Raw genomic sequence first — 27,779 nt, 5'->3', positions numbered from 1 at the left:
ATATATAATATAAAATGCTACTTTGTTAATAGTCTTGATTAAAAAAAATCTTTGTGTCTGTGTGTCTCCACAGTTACAGACTACAAACAATCCCCCCTGTAGTCTGTCCCTCCTTCTCTGTTCCCAGGATCAGACTACACGGGGATTGTTTGTAGTCTGTTACCATGGAGACCCATACATGTATCACCAGTCGTGTTTTACCATAGAATTCAAATGACAAAATCAAAATTCACGTTTTTTTTTTTTTTTTTTTTTATTGCAAAAAAAGAATTTCTAAGTACTATATGGAACTGTAATGGAAAATAAATAGAGTTACAAATATACAGCTGTATCGTAACGTGAGACGTTCAAGTAGGATGGGGGCGGAAGCCGAAATATTTACACTATCCCCATTCTCCTCATGTTACAAATACAATGATACAATACAATACAGTTCTTGTAGTAGGGGCAGTACACCTAAATCCAGCAAGGGTAGAGATTAGAGATGAGCGAATTTACAGTAAATTTGATTCGTCACAAACTTCTCGGCTCGGCAGTTGATAACTTTTCCTGCATAAATTAGTTCAGCTTTCAGGTGCTCCGGTGGGCTGGAAAAGGTGGATACAGTCCTAGGAAAGAGTCTCCTAGGACTGTATCCACCTTTTCCAGCCCACGCGAGCACCTGAAAGCTGAACTCATTTATGCAGGATAAGTCATCAACTGCTGAGCCGAGAAGTTTGTGACGAATCGAATTTACTGTAAGTTCGCTCATCTCTAGTAGAGATCATATGTCGCAATGTATGAATGTAAAAGTCCTGTTGACATGCCCTATAGCAGTGTCTTCCAAACAGTGTGTCTCCAGCTGTTGCAAAACTACAACTCCCAGCATGCCCGGACAGCCAACGGCTGTCCGGGCATGCTGGGAGTTGTAGTTTTGCAACAGCTGGAGACACACTGTTTGGAAAACTCTGTCCTACAGCCTAGGTCTCCAAACTGTGGACCTCTAGCTCCTGCAAAACTACAACTCCCAGCATGCCCGGACAGCCGTTGGCTGTCCGGGCATGCTGGGAGTTGTAGTTTTGCAACCACTGGTGCTCCTCAGTTTGGAGACCGCTGCCTTTCCATTGGTTGTTCCATAACAGGGAACATGTAGAAATCCCAGCGATGTGTAACATCTGCGCACAGTCCAATCACATCTACGCCTTTGGCGCCGTCACGACTCCGACAAGACGCTCTGTGCGGCCGTCTGGACCATGGTCATCCCGTCCGGACGGAACTGTTGTGAAATGTTGAGCATGCAGATCAGCAGGAGGAAGATCACCACCAGGTCGTCGATGGCGCTGAGGATTCCGCAGAGGGGGTCGGGGATGGCGGCGGCAAAGGGCGACGAGAGGCACATGATGGCGCCAAATGAGCACACCACTATCCTGAGACAGAAGATCCATACAAGTCCACCCATGGTGAAGACCCTGCGGAGCGCCAGGTGCAAGAGCGACGGCAGGTCGCACAGGTAGTCGGAGAACTGCGAGAGGAGGGAGCGAAGGGTTAAACGATTAATGAGGAAGAAGTTATTAAAAAGTTATAGTGAACATTAACCTAAATGGGTCGTCCAGGACTAGAAAAACATATTTTTATTTTTATTTGACAAAGAACAGCGCCTCTCCTGTCCACAGGTTGTGTCTGGTATTGCAACCTAGCTCTATTGAAGTGAACGGGACTGAGCTGCAGTACTGCACACAACCTGTGGATAGGAGTGGTGCTGTTTTTGCAACAAAATAAATAAAGGAAGTAGAGTTTTTTTCAATACTGGAAGCCTATTGATCTGATACTTATCCTATGCAGATATACCTATCATGGGGGGAGCAAAACTACAACTCCCAGCATGCCCAGACAGCCAAAAGCCAGTGTTTCCTGAGCAGGGTGCCTACAGCTGTTGATAAACTACAACTCCCAGCATGCCCGGACAGCCAAAGGCCAGTGTTTCCTGGGCAGGGTGCCCCCAGCTGTTGCAAAACTACAACTCCCAGCATGCCTGGACAGCCAAAGGTCAGTGTTTCCTGAGCAGGGTGCCCCCAGCTGTTGCAAAACTACAACTGCCTGCATGCCCAGACAGCCAAAGGTCATTGTTTCCTGAGCAGTGTGCTTCCAACTGTTGCAAAACTACAACTCCCAGCATGCCCAGATAGCCAAAGGTCAGTGTTTCCTGAGCAGTGTGCTTCCAACTGTTGCAAAACTACAACTCCCAGCATGCCCGGACAGCCAAAGGCCAGTGTTTCCTGAGCAGGGTGCCTCCAGCTATTGCAAAACTACAACTCCCAGCATGCCCGGACAGCCAAAGGCCAGTGTTTCCTGAGCAGGGTGCCTCCAGCTGTTGCAAAACTAAAACTCCCAGCATGCCCAGATAGCCAAAGGTCAGTGTTTTCTGAGCCGTGTGCTTCCAGCTGTTGTAAAAGTACAATTCCCAGCAAGCCCAGACAGTTTCACAGGCATGCTGGGATTTGTAGTTTTGCAACAGCTGGAGGCACACCAGTTGGGAAACACTGCTCTATAGGAACGCCAGAGGTGCACAATCACTGGGACCTCATTGTTTGACCATTGCCAGCAGCTGATCGTGATGATTTGCTTTCAGCGTGGCATTCAGCGTGGCAGAATATTACTCACTGAATGCCATGGCGTGTAAGTACGTCTAGTTCTCTGCATAGCGTTTGTACTTGATATTAAATAAATCTAAATGTTTTACACTTTTTTTTTTTCACTTTTTCATGATTTGCATATCATTATCATGTCTACCGATACGGGGATTTACATTAATCCGCAACGTTTCCTTCTATGTGTTGCATTCTCAATGTTAAGGAGCGTAGAATGTTACAGTTAAAACAAATAAACAGTATATCGCTGCCCTCTGACAAGTATATAGTGAGCCAGGAGAAGGATACAGCGGATCAGTATGTTACATTGTATCCATGACGTCTGCGGCCGCCCTGCAGAATTTACATTTCCTGCTCTGTAGAAGCTTTTATTATTTTACACCAGTATAAAGGTCAGTTTAGGGTGAATAGTTATAGCAACAGCTATTCTACTACCTGCCCCCGATACCTGGGACTAGAGATGAGCGAACTTACAGTAAATTCGATTCGTCACGGACTTCTCGGCTCGGCAGTTGATGACTTTTCCTGCATAAATTAGTTCAGCTTTCAGGTGCTCCCGTGGGCTGGAAAAGGTGGATACAGTCCTAGGAGACTCTTTGCTAGGAATGTATCCACCTTTTCCAGCCCACCGGAGCACCTGAAGGCTGAACTAATTTACGCAGGAAAAGTCATCAACTGAAGAGCCGAGAAGTTCGTGACGAATCGAATTTACTGTAAGTTCGCTCATCTCTATCTGGGACCCATAAGGGCTTCTGATACATAACAGCTGACTGTGGGGTCCAAGGGGAGCCATAAACAGCCATACAGTGAAATAATAAAATTCCACCATTAGGGGGCGCTCAATACATATACAGTGGCCCCCTCTACCTACAATGGCCCCGACATACGATAATTTCAACATACGATGCTTTTTTATGTCGGGGCCATCACATAAACGGCTATCCGGCAGCGCTGACTGCTTCAGCTGCCGGCGGATAGCCGTTTACGGTGCCCCGTGAGCTCCGGTGATGGTCACTTACCTGTCCTCGGGGCTCCGGTGCGTCCTCTTCGGGATCCCCTGCATCGTCGGCGCTCTCCATCGACGTCATCACGTCGCCGCGCATCACGTTATCACGTTGATGGCGGCGACGGGGAGCGCGAATGCCGGGAAAGCAGAGGCCTTGCCGGAGCATCGGGGACACCTCGGGGACGCAGCGACAGCGATGGAAGGCGACATCCAGGGCTGCGGTATCGAGCGGTGACGGTCCGGAGCGGTGGGGACAGGTGAGTACAACTTCCTCTAACAGTGGTCTACAACCTGCGGACCTCCAGATGTTGCAAAACTACAACACCCAGCATGCCCGGACAGCCGTTGGCTGTCCAGGCATGCTGGGTGTTGTAGTTTTGCAACATCTGGAGGTCCGCAGGTTGTAGACCACTGTCCTATACTTTACATTGCACGGATCCCTCAACATGCGATGGTTCCAACAAACGATGGTCCGTTTGGAACGTATGTTGAGGGACCACTGTACTGTAATATACAACATAATCTCTTTAGCTCCAATGATAAATCGTTAGTTAGCTCCCCCTAGTGGTGTCTGCAGGTAGACAGAATTTTATGATGTAACTAAGTGTTTTGCCTCCAACTGTTGCAAAACTACAACTCCCACCATGCCTGGACACTGGGAAGAGTTATAGCAATAGTCATTCTACTACCAGCCAACAATACCTGGGGCCCATAAGGGCCATTGAGGCATAACAGCTGACTGTGGGGTCCCAGTGGAGCCACAAACAGCCATCCAGTGAAATAATAAAATATCACCATTAGGGGGCGCTCAATCTATATATTGTATTATATATTACAATCTGTTCAGCAACTAGTAAACTCAATGATAAAACTGTTGTAAGCTCCCCCTAGTGGTGGCTGCATGCAGACAGAATATTATCATGTAACTTGCTGCTTTCCAGCCGTTGGCTGTCCGGGCATGTTGGGAGTTGTAGTTTTGCAACAGCTGGAGGCACACTGTTTGAAAAACACTGATGCAACTTGATGTCATTGCAGAGGATTTGGAGCTCTGTATCAGAAAAACAGAGCTTTGTCCCCTATAGATAGATATACAGTATAGTGTGAAGTTCGTCAGCATAACATTTTCTACCAATTAACATATAAAAAAGACTGTATTGTAGAATCGTAAATACTTACAGGTCGCGGTTTCCCGGAAAAGCGATTGTTGTATTGTCTGATGTCTTTCGCGATGGCTTCGCTTGTCTTATCCTGCTGCTGAACTTCATAAAGATCATCGTAGAGCATGTGCACCTATGGGATGAGAGTAGCAGCGTTGCATTACAGCGAAGCGAGGTGCGGGTCATAATACAGGACATTCAGTCTAGTCTATGCTGGACTATGTGCAGGTGAGTAGATTGTAGACTATATACAGGTGAGTGGACTGTAGACTATGTGCAAGTGAGTGGACTGTAGACTATGTACAGGTGAGTGGACTGTAGACTATGTACAGGTGAGTGGACTGTAGACTATGTGCAGGTGAGTAGACTGTAGACTATGTACAGGTGAGTAGTCTGTAGACTATGTACAGGTGAGTGGACTGTAGACTATGTACAGGTGAGTGGACTGTAGACTATGTACAGGTGAGTGGACTGTAGACTATGTACAGGTGAGTGGACTGTAGACTATGTGCAGGTGAGTGGACTGTAGACTATGTACAGGTGAGTAGACTGTAGACTATGTACAGGTGAGTGGACTGTAGACTATGTACAGGTGAGTGGACTGTAGACTATGTACAGGTGAGTAGACTGTAGACTATGTGCAGGTGAGTGGACTGTAGACTATGTACAGGTGAGTGGACTGTAGACTATGTACAGGTGAGTGGACTGTAGACTATGTACAGGTGAGTGGACTGTAGACTATGTGCAGGTGAGTGGACTGTAGACAATGTACAGGTGAGTGGACTGTAGACTATGTACAGGTGAGTGGACTGTAGACTATGTACAGGTGAGTAGACTGTAGACTATGTACAGGTGAGTGGACTGTTGACTATGTGCAGGTGAGTGGACTGTAGACTATGTACAGGTGAGTGGACTGTAGACTATGTGCAGGTGAGTGGACTGTAGACTATGTACAGGTAAGTGGACTGTAGACTATGTACAGGTGAGTGGACTGTAGACTATGTACAGGTGAGTAGACTGTTGACTATGTGCAGGTGGGTGGACTGTAGACTATGTACAGGTGAGTGGACTGTAGACTATGTACAGGTAAGTGGACTGTAGACTATGTACAGGTGAGTGGACTGTAGACTATGTGCAGGTGAGTAGACTGTAGACTATGTGGGGTGAGTAGACTGTAGACTATGTGGGGTGAGTAGACTGTAGACTATGTACAGGTGAGTAGACTGTAGATTATGTACAGGTGAGTAGACTGTAGACTATGTGCAGGTGAGTAGACTGTAGACTATGTACAGGTGAGTAGACGGTAGACTATGTACAGGTGAGTAGACTGTAGACTATGTGCAGGTGAGTGGACGGTAGACTATGTACAGGTGAGTGGACTGTAGACTGTGTACAGGTGAGTGGACGGTAGACTGTGTACAGGTGAGTAGACTGTAGACTATATACAGGTGAGTGGACTGTAGACTATGTACAGGTGAGTAGACTGTAGACTATGTACAGGTGAGTAGACTGCAGACTATAGACAAGTGAGTGGACTGTAGACTATGTGCAGGTGAGTGGACGGTAGACTATGTACAGGTGAGTAGACTGCAGACTATAGACAAGTGAGTGGACTGTAGACTATGTACAGGTGAGTGGACTGTAGACTATGTACAGGTGAGTAGATTGTAGACTATGTACAGGTGAGTAGTATGTAGACTGTGCAGGTGAGTAGACTATGTGCAGGTGAGTGGATTGTAGACTATGTACAGGTAAGTGGACTGTAGACTATGTACAGGTGAGTGGACTGTAGACTATGTACAGGTGAGTAGTCTGTAGACTATGTACAGGTGAGTGGACTGTAGACTATGTACAGGTGAGTGGACTGTAGACTATGTACAGGTGAGTGGACTGTAGACTATGTACAGGTGAGTAGTCTGTAGACTATGTACAGGTGAGTGGACTGTAGACTATGTACAGGTGAGTGGACTGTAGACTATGTACAGGTGAGTGGACTGTAGACTATGTACAGGTGAGTAGTCTGTAGACTGTGCAGGTGAGTGGACTGTAGACTATGTACAGGTGAGTGGACTGTAGACTATGTACAGGTGAGTAGTCTGTAGACTATGTACAAGTGAGTAGACGGTAGACTATGTATAGGTAAGTGGACTGTAGACTATTTACAGGTGAGTGGACTGTAGACTATGTACAGGTGAGTGGACTGTAGACTATGTACAGGTGAGTGGACTGTAGACTATGTGCAGGTGAGTGGACTGTAGACTATGTACAGGTGAGTGGACTGTAGACTATGTACAGGTGAGTGGACTGTAGACTATGTACAGGTGAGTAGACTGTAGACTATGTACAGGTGAGTGGACTGTAGACTATGTACAGGTGAGTAGACTATAGACTATGTGCAGGTGAGTGGACTGTAGACTATGTGCAGGTGAATGGACTGTAGACTATTTACAGGTGAGTAGACTGTAGACTATGTACAGGTGAGTGGACTGTAGACTATGTACAGGTGAGTGGACTGTAGACTATGTGCAGGTGAGTGGACTGTAGACTATGTACAGGTGAGTGGACTGTAGACTATGTACAGGTGAGTGGACTGTAGACTATGTACAGGTGAGTGGACTGTAGACTATGTACAGGTGAGTGGACTGTAGACTATGTACAGGTGAGTGGACTGTAGACTATGTACAGGTGAGTGGACTGTAGACTGTGTACAGGTGAGTGGACTGTAGACTATGTACAGGTGAGTAGACGGTAGACTATGTACAGGTAAGTGGACTGTAGACTATGTACAGGTGAGTAGACTATGTGCAGGTGAGTGGACTGTAGACTATGTACAGGTGAGTGGACAGTAGACTGTGTACAGGTAAGTGGACTGTAGACTATGTACAGGTGAGTGGACAGTAGACTGTGTACAGGTAAGTGGACAGTAGACTATGTACAGGTGAGTAGACTATGTGCAGGTAAGTGGACTGTAGACTATGTACAGGTGAGTAGACGGTAGACTATGTACAGGTGAGTGGACTGTAGACTATGTACAGGTGAGTAGACTATAGACTATGTGCAGGTGAGTAGACTGTAGACTATGTGCAGGTGAATGGACTGTAGACTGTGTACAGGTGAGTGGACTGTAGACTGTGTGCAGGTGAGTGGACGGTAGACTATGTACAGGTGAGTGGACAGTAGACTGTGTACAGGTGAGTGGACTGTAGACTGTGTACAGGTGAGTGGACTATGTGCAGGTAAGTGTAGTCACTGATACCTTTTGTCTGCAGAGGGGGCAGCTGATGATGCCCAGCCAGGGATCGTGCTTCCAATACTCAATGAGACACGGGCCTAATGGATACAAAGAAACAAAGGACATTACAATCCTGTTGCAACAATGTAACAAATAATGAATGCACATCGAGGCTTGTGATCAGGTCTCGTCCTTCCTCCCGTTTACAGGTCCCCAGGATAGAACGTTGGGAAATGTTATATTATGTATTTCCCTAATTTGTTGCCTGCAGTTATCAGGGCCTGGTCACGTTCACACTGTGCAATGCCCGAGCGCAATTCTACCCCATCAGAAATTTCAGTCAAAAATTCCACTGCAGCCGCCTCCAATTAATTTCTCTGGGATTCTGCTGCACCGCTCACACTGCGGAACCTCCGTGCCGGACTGCATTGCCATCAATGGTGACGGTGCATGTCCGCGAGGTCCTAGCGCTGAAGGATTTCGGCCACACCCACAGCGGAGATTCCTTAATGTGAACAAAGCCTTCCCAATATGTAAAAAGCCATAAACTGGAGACAAAAAGTATTGTTTATTTATGCATGCACCGGTCAGAAAGGAGCCCATGTGACTGCATCATGTGATCACATCCACTTTTGCATAGTTATTAAAAATTTCCACAATGAATAAAATGAGTAAAAACACATTCTTTCCTGCTCACCTACTTTTTTATTAGTCCATTTTATTAGTCAAATGCAAAAAAATAAAAATAAAAATAAAACTTTTTAAATACACGATTAAAGACCTCCTACTTTATGTATAAAGCTGCTATGCGGAGCTATGTGTTTCCATGGCAACAGACTACAAACATTCCCTGTGTAGTCTGTCCCTGCAGTCATGTTTTACTTTGCCTTCTGCCCTCGGGATCAGACTACACAGGGTTTGTTTTGTAGTCTGTAACCATGGAGACCCATAGAGGCATCTACAGTCGTGTTGCTATTAACATAATACAGATGATAAAATAAAAACTTGCATTGATTGATTTGCAAAATAATTAACAAGTACGATAATGGAAGATAAATATGCGTAATATAACTGTAACTATGCTTAATATAAGTGTAATGACGTCAAATAGTTTTTTTTAGTCATGCACTTGACAGTCTACAGCAGTTATACCCAACCAATGTGCCTCCAGCTGTTGCAAAATTACTACCACCACCATGCCTGGACAGCCTTAGGCCAGTGTTGACCAATTGGCTTGCCTCCAGCTGTTATAAAACTACAACTCCCAGTATACCCAGAAAGCCTTTGGACAGTTTTTACGAACCAGTGTGCCTCCAGCTGTTAATAAAACTACAACTCCCAGCATGCCCGGACAGCCTTTGGCCAGTGTTTTCCAACCAGTGTGCCTCCAGTTGATGCAAAACTACAACTTCCAGCATGCCCAGACAGCCATTGTCCTGTTTTTCCCAACCATTGTGCCTCCAGCTGTTAATAAAACTACTATCACCACCATGCCCGGACAGTTTTTACGAACCAGTGTGCCTCCAGCTGTTAATAAAACTACTATCACCACCATGCCCGGACAGCCAAAGGCCAGTGTTTCCTAACCAGCGTGCCTCCAGCTGTTGCAAAACTACAACTCTCACAGCCTTAGGCCAGTGTTGACCAATTGGCTTGCCTCCAGCTGTTATAAAACTACAACTCCCAGAATGTCCGGACAGCCTTTAGGCCAGTGTTTCCCAACCAGCGTGCCTCCAGCTATTAATAAAACTACAACTCCCAGCATGCCCAGACAGCCTTTAGGCCAGTGTTTCCCAACCAGCGTGCCTCCAGCTATTAATAAAACTACAACTCCCAGCATGCCCGTACAGCCTTAGGCCAGTGTTTCCCAACCAGCGTGCTATCCGGGCAAGCTGGTAGTTGTAGTTTTGCAACAGCTGGAGGCATGTTGGTAGGGAAACACTGATCAACATATATAAGATTAGGAATTCTATTCATCTAAAATTATTTCAGCAAGAAGAGTCCTGGATTTCTGCAAGTTCCATTCAGTTGAATGGTGAAGAATGCATTTATTATTAATAATAATAATAATAATAATAATAATAATATATATATATATATATATATATATATATATGTAAATATTTTATTTTTTTTGCAACAAATTCCATGCTTGATAAAGTCTATTGTTGCCAAAACGTTGTAATTTTTGGGGTGAATAAAGAAACCAGCTTATGAAGATCCTTGACCTATTGGTGCTGTGATTCCTGGACTTTGCATATATATATATATATATATATATATATATATATATATATATATATATGTATATATATATATATATAAATTTGTTTTTATTTTTTTTGCAACAAATTCCCCACATGGGAATTATACCCTAAGGCAGTGTTTCCCAACCACGGTGCCTCCAGTTGCTGCAAAACTACAACTCCCAGCCAAAGGCTGTCGGGGCATGCTGACAGTTGTAGTTTTGCAACAGCTGGAGACACCCTGGTTGGGAAACACTTCCCTATGGGTTAAGGAGCCCCCTGCAGCCCTCACCCCCCACCCTATAGCATGCAGGTGCCTGCACTTATCCTAGAGAATGGTCCTATAGGGGGGAGAAGCCATCAGCGCCCTGGACACATGAATACATATTTGTCGCCCGGGTTTCCTGTCGGTTTCCTGGACATATGTTTTAGGATCAATGTGAAAATGAAAGGGCAGCTGAGCAGGAATCCGAGCGAGCAGCTTCAGACGTTTCCTGCTCACGATTTGTGACAGTTTTCGAAGGTATACAATGACTTCTTCAGTTGGCGGCCGGCCCGTCCCTGTCATCGGCAACATGTTATTGTTTGTAGTAATGAGGCGGCGGTGCGCCAGACCCCGGGCATTTCCTGAGGATGGCCGTCCAGCTGGCTCCGGCACAACAGCCGAATAAATACCCATTTTCTAAAAAAAAAAAAAATCTCTCTGTAGCCATTTCCTCCAGTGCCCGGGCTATGTGATCCGTCCGGTTACTGTAACTATATATATATATATATATATATATATATATATATATATACAGGGGGCATCACATTACAGATTAGACATTCTTCTAATAATGTCAACAAAAGTTAGATTTTATTTCCATCATTTACACTTTCAAAATAAAAAAAAACTAAAAAAATGCCGTCTGCAAAAGTTTGGGCACCCTGCAGAATTTATAGCATGCACTGCCCCCTTTGCAAAGCTGAGACCTGCCAGTGTCATGGATTGTTCTCAATCATCATCTGGGAAGACCAGGTGATGTCAATCTCAAAGGTTGTCATCTGACCTTGCCCCAACAATCAGCACCATGGGTTCTTCTAAGCAGTTGTCTAGAAATCTGAAACTGAAAATAATTGACGCTCACAAAGCTGGAGAAGGCTATAAGAAGATAGCAAAACATTTTCAGATGTCAATATCCTCTGTTCGGAATGTAATTAAGAAATGGCAGTCATCAGGAACAGTGGAAGTTAAAGCAAGATCTGGAAGACCAAGAAAAATATCAGACAGAAAAGCTCGCAGGATTGTGAGAAAAACAATTCAACACCCACGTTTGACTGCACAATCCCTCCCGAAAGATCTGGCAGACACTGGAGTTGTGGTACACTATTCCACTATAAAGAGATACTTGTACAAATATGGTCTTCATGGAAGAGTCATCAGAAGAAAACCTCTTCTACATCCTCACCACAAATATCAGCGTTTGAACTTTGCAAATGAACATATAGATAAGCCTGATGCATTTTGGAAACAAGTTCTGTGGACCGATGAGGTTAAAATTGAACTTTTTGGCCGGAATGAGCAAAGCTACGTTTGGAGAAGAAGGGGAACAGAATTTAATGAAAATAACCTCTGTCCAACTGTTAAGCATGGGGGTGGATCAATCATGCTTTGGGGTTGTATTGCAGCCAGTGGCACAGGGAACATCTCATGAGTAGAAGGAAAAATGGATTAAATAAAATTTCAGCAAATTTTGGATGCTAACTTGATGCCATCTGTGAAAAAGCTGAAATTAAAGAGAGGATGGCTTCTACAAATGGATAATGATCCTAAACACACCTCGAAATCCACGGGGGATTACATCAAGAGGAGTAAACTGAAGGTTTTGCCATGGCCTTCACAATCTCCTGACCTCAACATAATTGAAAATCTATGGATAGACCTTAAAGGAGCAGTGCGTGACAGACAGCCCAGAAATCTCAAAGAACTGGAAGACTTTTGTAAGGAAGAATGGGCAAAGATACCTCAAACAAGAATTGATAGACTCTTGGCCGGCTACAAAAAGCGTTTACAAGCTGTGATACTTGCCAAAGGGGGCAGTACAAGATATTAACTCTGCAGGGTGCACAAACTTTTGCAGACGCCATTTTTTTGCTTTCTGTTATTTTGAAAGTGTAAATGATGGAAATAAAATGTAACTTTTGGTGACATATTATAAGAATGTCTAATCTGTAATTTGATGCCTTTTGGAGATTTTTCCATATTTCCTTGGCTTCTTTATGCACATTAATACAAATTTTTACCTGGGGAGCCCAAACTTTTGATCCCCACAGTATATGTCTCTATAAAGCCACAACACATAAATTACACCACTTTCTAAAATCCAGAAACTAAAAATGATGAACATGACAAAAAATACAAGGTTGCGGTAAATGCTCCAGAAAAAAACCTTTAAAAAACATCCCCCTCTGTGTCCTGTATGTGTCGTCTCATTCACAGCATCCACCATGCAGCAATGCAAACAAAACAGCAGGGGGCGCTGATAGGCCTGATCTCACTATCCGCACGATTCACCGCAGCTTTGCCAGAACAAGGCGGAGAGTTTATAAATAACCAGAGAATCAATTCAGAAGGAAAACTTTTTAACCCACGATCACTTTTTTTTTTTAGGTCAGGAATCACTGGGCACAGCGCCCCGTATCATGGGTCTCACCTGATGCAATGGGTAACTAGTATGAGAAGATAAGGAGGAGCACTGACTCATCATTACAGGGCACTGCTCTATACACTGTGATTGTCAGAGCTGAGGGTCTGCTACAGAGCACCCAAGAGATGCCAACATGACCTGACAAAGAGACATGGTGACCTGTACATTGCCAGGAACTACAACCACCATCATCAGCACAAGAATCCCCAGCCACAAAGACAATCACTCAAACAATTCATTGTTACAATGGCCACTATATAAAGTTCTGTATTATAGTGAACTGTCCTGGAATTACAGATAGTTGGCAATACCCGGGCACAATGACCTGAAGCTTGTATAAGATCACAGGGAGAGTGGCAGGTCCTAAATGAGGATCAGCACAGCTCTGGGGTATAATACTGTATAAGATATAACTCAGGATCAGTACAGGATAAGTAATGTAATGTATGTACACGGTGACCTCACCAGCAGAATAGTGAGTACAGCTCTGGAGTATAATACAGGATATAACTCAGGATCAGTACAGGATAAGTAATGTAATGTATGTACACAGTGACCTCACCAGCAGAATAGTGAGTACAGCTCTGGGGTATAAACAGGATATAACTCAGGATCAGTATAGGATAAGTAATGTAATGTATGTACACAGTGACCTCACCAGCAGAATAGTGAGTGCAGCTCTGGAGTATAATACAGGATATAATTCAGGATCAGTACAGGATAAGTAAAGTAATGTATGTACACAGTGACCTCACCAGCAGAATAGTGAGTACAACTCTGGAGTATAATACAGGATATAACTCAGGATCAGTACAGGATCAGTAATGTAATATATGTACACAGTGATATCACCAGCAGAATAGTGAGTACAGCTCTGGAGTATAATACAGGATATAACTCAGGATCAGTACAGGATAAGTAATGTAATGTATGTACACAGTGACCTCACCAGCAGAATAGTGAGTACAGCTCTGGGGTATAATACAGGATATAACTCAGGATCAGTATAGGATAAGTAATGTAATATATGTACACAGTGACCTCACCAGCAGAATAGTGAGTACAGCTCTGGAGTATAATACACAGTGATCTCACCAGCAGAATAGTGAGTGCAGCTCTGGAGGATAATATAGGATATAACTCAGGATCAGCACAAGATAAGTAATGTAATGTATGTACACAGTGACCTCACCAGCAGAATAGTGAGTACAGCTCTGGGGTATAATACAGGATATAACTCAGGATCAGTATAGGATAAGTAATGTAATATATGTACACAGTGACCTCACCAGCAGAATAGTGAGTACAGCTCTGGAGTATAATACAGGATATAACTCAGGATCAGTACAGGATAAGTAATGTAATGTATGTACACAGTGACCTCACCAGCAGAATAGTGAGTACAGCTCTGGGGTATAATACAGGATATAACTCAGGATCAGTATAGGATAAGTAATGTAATATATGTACACAGTGACCTCACCAGCAGAATAGTGAGTACAGCTCTGGAGTATAATACACAGTGATCTCACCAGCAGAATAGTGAGTGCAGCTCTGGAGGATAATATAGGATATAACTCAGGATCAGCACAGGATAAGTAATGTAATGTATGTACACAGTGACCTCACCAGCAGAATAGTGAGTACAGCTCTGGGGTATAATACAGGATATAACTCAGGATCAGTATAGGATAAGTAATGTAATATATGTACACAGTGACCTCACCAGCAGAATAGTGAGTACAGCTCTGGAGTATAATACACAGTGATCTCACCAGCAGAATAGTGAGTACAGCTCTGGAGTATAATACACAGTGATCTCACCAGCAGAATAGTGAGTACAGCTCTGGAGTATAATACAGGATATAACTCAGGATCAGTACAGGATCAGTAATGTAATGTATGTACACAGTGACCTCACCAGCAGAATAGTGAGTACAGCTCTGGAGTATAATACAGGATATAACTCAGGATCAGTACAGGATAAGTAATGTAATGTATGTACACAGTGACCTCACCAGCAGAATAGTGAGTACAGCTCTGGAGTATAATACAGGATATAACTCAGGATCAGTACAGGATAAGTAATGTAATGTATGTACACAGTGACCTCACCAGCAGAATAGTGAGTACAGCTCTGGGGTATAATACAGGATATAACTCAGGATCAGTATAAGATAAGTAATGTAATATATGTACACAGTGACCTCACCAGCAGAATAGTGAGTACAGCTCTGGAGTATAATACACAGTGATCTCACCAGCAGAATAGTGAGTGCAGCTCTGGAGGATAATATAGGATATAACTCAGGATCAGCACAGGATAAGTAATGTAATGTATGTACACAGTGACCTCACCAGCAGAATAGTGAGTACAGCTCTGGAGTATAATACAGGATATAACTCAGGATCAGTACAGGATAAGTAATGTAATGTATGTACACAGTGACCTCACCAGCAGAATAGTGAGTACAGCTCTGGGGTATAATACAGGATATAACTCAGGATCAGTACAGGATAAGTAATGTAATGTATGTACACAGTGACCTCACCAGCAGAATAGTGAGTACAGCTCTGGAGTATAATACAGGATATATCTCAGGATCAGTACAGGATAAGTAATGTAATGTATGTACACAGTGACCTCACCAGCAGAATAGTGAGTACAGCTCTGGAGTATAATACAGGATATATCTCAGGATCAGTAAAGGATAAGTAATGTTTCTATAATCTGTAGTGATACATTGTATTAATAATACACTTCAATTAAATGTTTGCACACAACTTGTCTGGAGGTGACTTTAGTAACTTTGATGTTGTAATAAATCACAGTATTGGGTCATGTTTACTTATGTGACAGCTACATGTCCAAAAAGACAAGATTCTACACTAAAACTGTGCCTTTAACCCCTTCTTTCTTTACACTTACATTGTTCCTGTATGCCTGTGTGTGTCTATGCTGAGAAAGTAAAGATGAAGGATCAGTTCAGGATCAGCTGATCAGAGTCCAGAATACTATATACCTCACTGATTTTCCGACCTGCTTTGTCTTTATGATAGAAAGACCTGTCAGCCATAACTTGTGTTCTTCATGTAACTTCATAACAAGAGGATTAAGGAGCTGAGTGTGAGACGAGGAGCCAGGAATTAATTGTCTTTTATTAATCATATTGTATAGAACACACAGGATAGCCTTTGATTTGCTGCCATCAGTTTTATGGAAAAGCTGAAGATAATCCCAATCATTGACACATGTGAAGCGTTTGTTGTGACTGGTTGTGTATACTTTGCCAATTGTCACGTCTCTGTATTGGGAGCTGGGGGGTGGACGGGTCAGGAGAGCTCGACCATTGGCTTAAACAAGAGCTTTCACAATGTTTGTATTGGATTTTTTTTTTCCTTTTTAAAGATCGAGATTACATTTTATCGTACCTTAGCGAAGTAATCCCCAACCCGTACTCACTATTCTGCTGGTGGGGTCACTGTGTACGTACATTACATTACTCATCCTGTACTGATCCTGAGTTATATCCTGTATTATACTCCAGAGCTGTACTCACTATTCTGCTGGTGAGATCACTGTGTACATACATTACATTACTTATCCTGTACTGATCCTGAGTTATATCCTGTATTATACTCCAGAGCTGTACTCAATATTCTGCTGGTGAGATCACTGTGTACATACATTACATTACTTATCCTGTACTGATCCTGAGTTATATCCTGTATTATACCCCAGAGCTGTACTCACTATTCTGCTGGTGAGGTCACTGTGTACATACATTGCATTACTTATCCTGTACTGATCCTGAGTTATATCCTGTATTATACTCCAGAGCTGTACTCACTATTCTGCTGGTGGGGTCACTGTGTACATACATTGCATTACTTATCCTGTACTGATCCTGAGTTATATCCTGTATTATACTCCAGAGCTGTACTCACTATTCTGCTGGTGGGGTCACTGTGTAGACTCGCACATGCCCTATGATGTAGAAGCCTCTGTGTTTTTTGTACTAGTAATTTTTTATTTTCATGGAGGTGACAGCCTTTTTTATTCCATTGTAACTCTGTCCGGCCTTTCATTCCGATGACTGTCTGAGCTCATAATTGCTTCATATTAAATGTATTGTCTTTCAGCCCAATGTAATGAGAATCGATGATGCAAATAAAGAGGTTTGATGTTGTCATGAGATGAGACTCACCGCAGAATAGATGGCCACAGTTGGTCTCCACCGGGGACGTCGCCGTCTGCAGACACACCGGGCAGTTCAGGTCATTGTGGAAGCGAGTCTGACGACTTTTATGCATCTCCTGGAAAATTCAGGGTCTTTATTACATGTACGTTCTAATGGTGATTGTATCAATATGTATCTTACGTAACTGTATAGGGTGCCTAGGGCAGCATTTCCCATTGTTTGCCTCCAGCGGTTGCAAAACTACAACTCCCAGTATGCCTGGACAGACTTTGGCCAGTATTTCCCAACCAGTGTGCCTCCAGCTGTTGCAAAACTACAACTCCCAGCATGCCCGGACAGACTTTGGTCAGTGCTTTCAAACCAGTGTGCCTTCAGCTGTTGCAAAACTACCACTCCCAGCCTGCCCGGACAGCCAATGGCTGTCTGGGCATGCTGGGAGTTGTAGTTTTGCAACATTTAAAGGTTTGAAGTTTGGAGACCACTGATCTAGCAGACTAGATATAGCCAGAAGACTTCACTCTAAAGCTGTTGTACAACTACAACTCCCATTATGCCTGGACAGCCAGGTGGCTCTAAAGCTGTTGTACCACTACAACTCCCAGCATGCCTGGACACCAGATGGCTCTCAAGCTGTTGCAAAACTACAACTCTGAGCATGCCTGGACAGCCACCTGGCTCTAAAGCTGTTGCAAAACTACTACTCCCAGCATGCCTGGACAGCCAGGTGGCTCTTCAGTTGTTGCAAAACTACAACTCCCATTTTACCTGGACAGCCAGGTGGCTCTCAAGCTGTTGCAAAACTACAACTCCCAGCATGCCTGGACAGCCACCTGGCTCTAAAGCTGTTGCAAAACTACAACTCTCAGCATGGCCAGGGCGCCAGGTGGCTCTCCAGTTGTTGCAAAACTATAACTCCCAGCATGCCTGGAAAGCCACCTGGCTCTCAAGCTGTTGTACAACTACAACTCCCAGCATGCCTGGATGGCTCTCAAGCTGATGCAAAACGACAACTCCCGGTATGCCCGGACAGCCAACGGCTGTCCGGGCATACTGGGAGTTGTTGTTTTGCATCAGCTTGAGAGCCATCTGGTGTCCAGGCATGCTGGGAGTTATAGTAGTACAACAGCTTGAGAGCCAGGTGGCTTTCCAGGCATGCTGGAAGTTGTAGTTTTGCAACATAATCCCCTATAACTTAGAGTTCAATCAATCTGAATAAATTAAATAAATACTCACTTTGTAGTGTATCGGGGGGAAAATCCCACTGTCGTTTCTTTGGGGGGCAATCTCTGGTTTGTCCATTGTACAACACCTGAGAATATAATATTAGTCATTAATAACACTAAATAAATAATAATTATGTAAACAATAAGTGCAAATAGTAAACACGTGTAACTGCTAGTAAAAGAATTCCTAATAAAACACAATCATGTAAGCCCAATATAACTACTGTGATCATATTATTAATAAATACTGTATAAATATCAATATTAAAATTAATAATTGATATGATAATTGAATGTTTAAAAAAAATACAATTATATTCAATGACAATAACTACCAGATGCTGCTATGGGGCGACAAAATCTAAGGGTAAATTCAGAAGGGGCAGATTTACGTCTTATATGAACCCTTTAAATACTGAAATTTTTCTAGAAAATGAAGTATTCCTCACAGGAAAGGATTGCAGTAACACATGTTTTGCTATACACATGTTTGTTCCCTTTGTGTGTATTGGAACTAAACCAAAAAAGGAGGAAAAAAAGCAAATTGGACATAATGTCACCAAACTCCAAAAATGGGCTGGACAACATTATTGACACCCTTTCAAAAATTGTGGAAAAATAAGATTGTTTCAAGCATGTGATGCTCCTTTATACTCACCTGGGGCAAGTAACAGGTGTGGGCAATATAAAAATCACACCTGAAAGCAGATAAAAAGGAGAGAAGTTCACTTAGTCTTTCCATTGTTTGTCTGTGTGTGCCACACTAAGCATGGACAACAGAAAGAGGAGAAGAGAATTGTCTGAGGACTGGAGAACCAAAATTGTGGAAAAATATCAACAATCTCAAGGTTACAAGTCCATCTCCAGAGATCTATATTTGCCTTTGTCCACAGTGCGCAACATTATCAAGAAGTCTGCAACCCATGGCACTGTAGATAATCTCCCGGGGCGTGGACGGAAGAGAAAAATTTATGAAAGGTGTCAACGCAGGATAGTCCGGATGGTGGATAAGCAGCCCCAAACAAGTTCCAAAGATATTCAAGCTGGTAAAGCACATAATTCTACTATTTACCGACAACGGAATGAGGTCTACAAAGAAAAGAACACAGTACCTACAGTGAAATATGGTAGAGGTTCAATGATGTTTTGGGGTTGTTTCGCTGCCTCTGGCACTGGGGGCCTTGAATGTGTACAAGACATCATAAAATCAAAGAGTTACCAATGGATTTTGGGTCGCACTGTACAGCCCAGTGTCTGTATCTTGGGTCTTCCAGCAGGACAATGACCCCAAACATATGTCAAAAAGCCCCCAGGAATGGACGGTAACAAAGCGCTGGAGAGTTCTGAAGTGTCAGCAATGAGTCCAGATCTAAATCCCATTGATCACCTGTGGAGAGATCTTATAATTACTGTTGGGAAAAGGCGCCTTCCAATAAGAGACCGGGAGCAGTTTGTAAAGGAAGAGTGGTCCAACATTCCGGCTGAGAGGTGTAAGAAGCTTATTGATGCTTATAGGAATACACTGATTTCACTTATTTTTCCAATGGGTGTGCAACCAAATATTAAGTTAAGGGGCCAATAATTTTGTCCAGACCATTTTTGGAGTTTGGTGACATTATGTCCAATTTGCTTTTTTTCCTCCCTTTTTTAGTTTAGTTCCAATACACACAAAGGGAATAAACATGTGTATAGCAAAACATGTGTTACTGCAATCCTTTCCTGTGAGAAATACTTCATTTTATAGAAAAATATCAGGGTGTCAACATTTACGGCCATCACTGTATAACTCTATACACTTCTTTGTCACGCGCTGCGCTCCTGCCACAAGCTCCAGCCGTGAGCTCAGTGTCCTGGGGTCCCCGTCTGTCGGCAGGGCTGGGATTCGCATCGCGGGAGGCGCCCGCATGCAAATCCCAGCCCATCACTTACCCCGCTCTGCTGCTTCTGTAACTCAGCTCCGCCGCGCTCGTCCCCGTGTCCTAGGGCGCGCGCGGCGGAGCTCTGAAATTTAAAGGGCCAGTGCGCCCATAATTAGTCTTTGCACCTGACACCACATTATCAGTTCCTGAACCTCCCACACCCCCCTGCCGGATCTTCAATGCTCATTGCCGAAGAGAAAGCGTTCCTATTGCCTGTTTTGCTTCTCCGTGTACCCAGACCTTCCTGCCATGTTTTTGACTCCGAACCTTTGCAGCCTGCCTAGACCTTCTGCTACGTTGACTATGCCTCTGCCTCACCTTGCCTTGCCCAGTTACCTGTGTGGTTGAGCCGTATTGGGGGTAGCGACCTGGGTGTCACCTGCCGCAGCAAATCCATCCTGCTTTGCAGCGGGCTCTGGTGAAGACCAGCGGCACCTTAGACTCTGCTCCCCGATACGGTCATCAGCCACACAGGTAGAGGATCCTGTTCCAGACCGTCCGCAATCAGGTGCGTGACATTCTGTATGTGGCTGTCTATGCACTTTCGTCTTCTAATATGACTTCCCTGCACTGTTTGGAGACACTTGTCCCTCCTGTATTATGTTTTCCTATCACAGATGCCTCCTGATGCTCTTCAGGCAGGATATATAATGTATTACTATGGATGGCGTCACTCGTCAATGGAAATTGCTGCGTTTTATGAGATGGAATCATTTCTGCTGCTGCTGCGGTTCAAAGGGCTGAGATAAGGGGAAAAACCAAGTGACCTAGATGTAGATAAAAGCGGCGCATGGTGCAGTTTACAAACATTGCTGCCCTCATGTAGCTTCAGCCAACGTGTACAAGAGCAGGTCCACACATCCTCCCTGGACTGTGTATAATGCCCATACATGGCAGCATTCCTCCCTGATCTGTCATACTGTAGTGATCATCCTGAGCTTCCTGATTCATCAATATACTGTGAATTATAACTAGGTAGAACTACAGCAACATTTACCAAAGCAGGAAAGATAATAATAATAATAATAATAATAATAATAATAATAATAATAATAATGCTTTGTTTAGAGCAGAGTAATTTTCCTTTAATCTGGCTCTAGTAGGATTGGACACTTGACAGGTTATCAAATATTATAAAGTATTAGACATTTAAAAGTTAGAGGCTAATTTTAAGAGAAGAGAGAAAATAAGACAGAAAGACCAGAAAAATTCTAGCGTCATTTCTAATTATATCCTATATTATACTCCAGAGCTGTACTCACTATTGTCACGATGCCGGCTGGCAGGTAGTGGATCCTCTGTGCCAGAGAGGGATTGGCGTGGACCGTGCTAGAGGATCGGTTCTAAGTCACTACTGGTTTTCACCAGAGCCCGCCGCAAAGCGGGATGGTCTTGCTGCGGCGGTAGTGACCAGGTCGTATCCCCTAGCAACGGCTCAACCTCTCTGGCTGCTGAAGATAGGCGCGGTACAAGGGAGTAGACAGAAGCAAGGTCGGACGTAGCAGAAGGTCGGGGCAGGCAGCAAGGATCGTAGTCAGGGGCAACGGCAGAAGGTCTGGAATCACAGGCAAGGAACACACAAGGAACGCTTTCACTGGCACTAGGGCAACAAGATCCGGCGAGGGAGTGAAGGGGAAGTGAGGTGATATAGGGAAGTGCACAGGTGTAAACACTAATTGGAACCACTGCACCAATCAGCGGTGCAGTGGCCCTTTAAATCGCAAAGACCCGGCGCGCGCGCGCCCTAGGGAGCGGGGCCGCGCGCGCCGGGACAGAACTGACGGGGAGCGAGTAAGGTACGGGAGCCGGGGTGCGCATCGCGAGCGGGCGCTACCCGCATCGCGAATCGCATCCCGGCCGGAGGTGGTAACGCAGCGCCCCGGGTCCGTGGAACCGACCGGGGCGCTGCAGTGAGGGAAGTGTAGCGAGCGCTCCGGGGAGGAGCGGGGACCCGGAGCGCTCGGCGTAACAGTACCCCCCCCCTTGGGTCTCCCCCTCTTCTTGGGGCCTGAGAACCTGAGGATCAGACTTTTGTCCAGGATATTGTCCTCAGGTTCCCAGGACCTCTCTTCTGGACCACAACCCTCCCAATCCACTAAAAAAAAAGTTCTTCCCCTGACCTTTTTAGAGGCCAAAATCTCTTTGACAGAGAAGATGTCCGAGGAGCCGGAAACAGGAGTGGGAGGAACAGATTTAGGAGAAAAACGGTTGAGGATGAGAGGTTTAAGAAGAGAGACGTGAAAGGCATTAGGGATACGAAGAGAAGGAGGAAGAAGAAGTTTGTAAGAGACAGGATTAATTTGACACAAAACTTTAAAAGGACCAAGATAGCGTGGTCCCAACTTATAGCTCGGGACACGGAAACGGACATATTTAGCGGAGAGCCATACCTTGTCTCCAGGGGAAAAAGTGGGAGGAGCTCTTCTTTTCTTATCTGCGAATCTCTTCATGCGAGAAGAAGCCTGTAAGAGAGAATTTTGGGTCTCTTTCCATATGGTGGAAAGATCACGAGAAATTTCATCCACAGCGGGCAGACCAGAGGGCAAGGGGGTAGGGAGGGGGGGAAGAGGGTGACGGCCGTACACCACGAAAAACGGAGATTTGGAGGAAGATTCAGAGATTCTGAAATTATACGAGAATTCGGCCCAAGGTAGAAGATCTGCCCAGTCATCCTGGCGGGAGGAAACAAAATGTCGTAAATAGTCACCCAAGATCTGGTTAATTCTCTCTACTTGTCCATTGGATTGAGGATGGTATGCAGAAGAAAAATTTAATTTAATCTTGAGTTGTTTACAGAGAGCCCTCCAGAATTTAGACACAAATTGGACGCCTCTATCCGAGACGATCTGTGTAGGCAACCCGTGAAGACGAAAAATGTGTACAAAAAATTGTTTAGCCAACTGAGGCGCTGAAGGAAGACCAGGAAGAGGGATGAAATGTGCCATTTTGGAGAATCGATCAACGACCACCCAAATAACAGTGTTGCCATGGGATGGGGGTAAGTCAGTAATAAAATCCATACCAATCAGAGACCAAGGTTGTTCGGGGACAGGTAGAGGATGAAGAAAACCAGCGGGCTTCTGGCGAGGAGTCTTATCCCGGGCACAGATAGTGCAGGCTCGCACAAAGTCCACCACATCAGTCTCTAGAGTCGGCCACCAATAGAAGCGAGAGATGAGTTGCACAGATTTCTTGATGCCCGCATGACCTGCGAGGTGGGAGGAGTGACCCCATTTGAGGATCCCAAGGCGTTGGCGTGGAGAAACAAAGGTCTTTCCTGGAGGAGTTTGCCTGATGGAGGCTGGAGAAGTGGAAATCAGGCAGTCAGGAGGAATGATGTGTTGAGGAGAGAGTTCAATTTCAGAGGCATCTGAGGAACGAGAGAGAGCATCGGCCCTAATGTTTTTATCAGCAGGCCGAAAGTGAATTTCAAAATTAAATCGGGCAAAGAACAGAGACCACCTGGCCTGACGAGGATTCAGCCGTTGGGCAGACTGGAGGTAGGAGAGGTTCTTGTGATCGGTGTAAATAATAACTGGAAATCTTGATCCCTCCAGCAGATGCCTCCATTCCTCAAGTGCTAATTTAATGGCTAGAAGCTCTCGATCCCCGATGGAGTAGTTCCTCTCCGCCGGAGAGAAGGTCCTGGAAAAAAAACCACAAGTAACAGCATGCCCGGAAGAGTTTTTTTGTAGAAGGACAGCTCCAGCTCCCACTGAGGAGGCATCAACCTCCAATAGGAAGGGTTTAGATGGGTCAGGTCTGGAGAGCACGGGAGCCGAAGAAAAGGCAGACTTGAGTCGTTTAAAGGCGTCTTCCGCTTGAGGAGGCCAAGACTTGGGATCGGCATTTTTTTTTGTTAAAGCCACAATAGGAGCCACAATGGTAGAAAAATGTGGAATAAATTGCCTGTAATAATTGGCGAACCCCAAAAAACGTTGGATGGCACGGAGTCCGGAGGGGCGTGGCCAATCTAAGACGGCAGAGAGTTTATCTGGGTCCATTTGTAGTCCCTGGCCAGAGACCAAGTATCCTAGAAAAGGAAGAGATTGGCATTCAAACAGACATTTCTCTATTTTGGCATAGAGTTGATTATCACGAAGTCTCTGAAGAACCATACGGACATGCTGGCGGTGTTCTTCAAGATTGGCAGAAAAAATCAGGATATCGTCCAGATATACAACAACACAGGAGTATAGTAGATCACGAAAAATTTCATTAACAAAGTCTTGGAAGACGGCAGGGGCGTTGCATAGACCAAAGGGCATGACCAGATACTCAAAGTGTCCATCTCTGGTGTTAAATGCCGTTTTCCATTCATCCCCCTCTCTGATGCGGATGAGATTATAAGCACCTCTTAAGTCCAGTTTGGTAAAAATATGGGCACCTTGGAGACGATCAAAGAGTTCAGAGATGAGGGGTAGGGGGTAGCGGTTCTTAACCGTGATTTTATTAAGACCGCGGTAGTCAATGCAAGGACGTAGAGAGCCATCTTTTTTGGACACAAAGAAAAATCCGGCTCCGGCAGGAGAGGAGGATTTACGGATAAAGCCCTTTTTTAAATTTTCTTGGACGTATTCAGACATGGCAAGAGTCTCTGGGACGGACAGAGGATAGATTCTGCCCCGGGGTGGAGTAGTGCCCGGGAGGAGGTCAATGGGACAATCATAAGGCCTGTGAGGAGGTAGAGTCTCAGCTTGTTTTTTGCAAAAAACGTCCGCAAAGTCCATATAGGCCTTAGGGAGACCGGTTACATGAGGAAGCACAGGGACACGGCAAGGTTTACTGGGAACCGGTTTTAAGCAGTCCTTGGAACAAGAGGGCCCCCAACTCTTGATCTCCCCAGTGGACCAATCCAGGATTGGGGAATGGAGTTGAAGCCAGGGAAGTCCAAGAAGGATTTCAGAAGTGCAATTGGGGAGGACCAACAGTTCAATCCTCTCGTGATGAGATCCGATGCACATTAGAAGGGGCTCCGTGCGGAAACGTATAGTACAGTCCAATCTTTCATTGTTTACACAATTGATGTAGAGGGGTCTGGCGAGACTGGTCACCGGGATGTTGAACCTGTTGACGAGAGAGGCTAAGATGAAATTTCCTGCAGATCCAGAGTCCAAGAAGGCCACAGCAGAGAAGGAGAAGGCAGAGGCAGACATCCGCACAGGCACAGTAAGACGTGGAGAAGCAGAGTAGACATCAAGGACTGTCTCACCTTTGTGCGGAGTCAGCGGACGTCTTTCCAGGCGGGGAGGACGGATAGGACAATCCTTCAGGAAGTGTTCGGTACTAGCACAGTACAGGCAGAGATTCTCCATGCGGCGTCGTGTCCTCTCTTGGGGTGTCAGGCGAGACCGGTCGACCTGCATAGCCTCCACGGCGGGAGGCACAGGAACAGATTGCAGGGGACCAGAGGAGAGAGGAGCCGGGGAGAAGAAACGCCTCGTGCGAACAGAGTCCATATCCTGGCGGAGCTCCTGACGCCGTTCGGAAAAACGCATGTCAATGCGAGTGGCAAGATGGATGAGTTCATGTAGGTTAGCAGGGATTTCTCGTGCGGCCAGAACATCTTTAATGTTGCTGGATAGGCCTTTTTTAAAGGTCGCGCAGAGTGCCTCATTATTCCAGGATAATTCTGAAGCAAGGGTACGGAACTGTACGGCATACTCGCCAACGGAAGAATTACCCTGGACCAGGTTCAACAGGGCAGTCTCAGCAGAAGAGGCTCGGGCAGGTTCCTCAAAGACACTTCGAATTTCCGAGAAGAAGGAGTGTACAGAGGCAGTGACGGGGTCATTGCGGTCCCAGAGCGGTGTGGCCCAAGCCAGGGCTTTTCCAGACAGCAGGCTGACTACGAAAGCCACCTTAGACCTTTCAGTGGGGAACTGGTCCGACATCATCTCCAAGTGTAATGAACATTGGGAAAGAAAGCCACGGCAAAACTTAGAGTCCCCATCAAATTTATCCGGCAAGGATAGTCGTATTCCAGAAGCGGCCACTCGCTGCGGAGGAGGTACAGGAGCTGGCGGAGGAGATGATTGCTGGAGCTGTGGTAGTAACTGTTGTAGCATAACAGTCAGTTGAGACAGCTGTTGGCCTTGTTGCGCAATCTGTTGTGACTGCTGGGCGACCACCGTGGTGAGGTCAGCGACAACTGGCAGAGGAACTTCAGCGGGATCCATGGCCGGATCTACTGTCACGATGCCGGCTGGCAGGTAGTGGATCCTCTGTGCCAGAGAGGGATTGGCGTGGACCGTGCTAGAGGATCGGTTCTAAGTCACTACTGGTTTTCACCAGAGCCCGCCGCAAAGCGGGATGGTCTTGCTGCGGCGGTAGTGACCAGGTCGTATCCCCTAGCAACGGCTCAACCTCTCTGGCTGCTGAAGATAGGCGCGGTACAAGGGAGTAGACAGAAGCAAGGTCGGACGTAGCAGAAGGTCGGGGCAGGCAGCAAGGATCGTAGTCAGGGGCAACGGCAGAAGGTCTGGAATCACAGGCAAGGAACACACAAGGAACGCTTTCACTGGCACTAGGGCAACAAGATCCGGCGAGGGAGTGAAGGGGAAGTGAGGTGATATAGGGAAGTGCACAGGTGTAAACACTAATTGGAACCACTGCACCAATCAGCGGTGCAGTGGCCCTTTAAATCGCAAAGACCCGGCGCGCGCGCGCCCTAGGGAGCGGGGCCGCGCGCGCCGGGACAGAACTGACGGGGAGCGAGTAAGGTACGGGAGCCGGGGTGCGCATCGCGAGCGGGCGCTACCCGCATCGCGAATCGCATCCCGGCCGGAGGTGGTAACGCAGCGCCCCGGGTCCGTGGAACCGACCGGGGCGCTGCAGTGAGGGAAGTGTAGCGAGCGCTCCGGGGAGGAGCGGGGACCCGGAGCGCTCGGCGTAACAACTATTCTGCTGGTGAGGTCACTGTGTACATAAATTACATTACTTATCCTGTACTGATCCTGAGTTATATATCAGACAGGAGGCTCGTATCTTGCATTAAATCTTTCTTTTTAATGCTCATAGCAGAAAAATTTTTAAAACCATACAAAACTCAAATTCCAAAGAAAAAACTTTAGAACTACATCTCCCAGCAGCCCTTGTGTCTCTCTTCACCCCTCCTAGCCCGACTGGCTCATATATAAAGGGCTGTCTGGAACCACTCCTCTCTTTCTTTCTGCTCATGGCAGTCAGTTAAGTGATAAGTATTACTGGATTTATATATTTTTATGTTTCTATCCTCATTGATTGTGTATATTGCTTCTTCTGTACTGATTTACTCAGTACTATTCATCGTTTCTTATTCCTCTCATATGTTTTCTATATATGTCTTTTACTCTACTAATCTTATTTCTTGCTGCGTCCCGATCGCGATTGTAGTTCAGATCGCGATTCCCAACGCGACTCTTGGCTTTTTAGCTTTACATACAATTAAACAGCGCTTCCACCCTATCTCTCTTTTCTCTTACCAGCGCCATTTTCTCCT

The 27,779-nt window shown here is 45.3% G+C and overlaps 1 protein-coding gene across 9 annotated transcripts in view; it reads right to left on the bottom strand.

Moving 5' to 3' along the window:
- Positions 1-1,066: 1,066 nt before the first annotated feature.
- The window catches only part of LOC130283437 (E3 ubiquitin-protein ligase RNF170-like), a 64,825-nt gene continuing 38,112 nt past the window's right edge, over positions 1,067-27,779 (bottom strand). For all 9 annotated transcript variants that reach the window (XM_056532941.1, XM_056532936.1, XM_056532935.1 and 6 more), the window contains 5 exons: positions 18,391-18,466; positions 17,164-17,272; positions 8,047-8,120; positions 4,810-4,923; positions 1,067-1,501 (listed from right to left, as the gene is read on the bottom strand). In XM_056532941.1, coding sequence (XP_056388916.1) covers positions 1,193-1,501; positions 4,810-4,923; positions 8,047-8,120; positions 17,164-17,272; positions 18,391-18,466 — 682 coding nt within the window. In that variant the 3' untranslated portion in view covers positions 1,067-1,192. The remainder of the gene's footprint in view (positions 1,502-4,809; positions 4,924-8,046; positions 8,121-17,163; positions 17,273-18,390; positions 18,467-27,779) is intronic.

The sequence above is a fragment of the Hyla sarda genome, chromosome 7 (assembly GCF_029499605.1).
Source record: "Hyla sarda isolate aHylSar1 chromosome 7, aHylSar1.hap1, whole genome shotgun sequence".
NCBI lineage: Eukaryota > Metazoa > Chordata > Amphibia > Anura > Hylidae > Hyla > Hyla sarda.
Note: the sequence above shows the minus strand (reverse complement) of the source record. Positions and strands in the feature narration are given on the sequence as shown.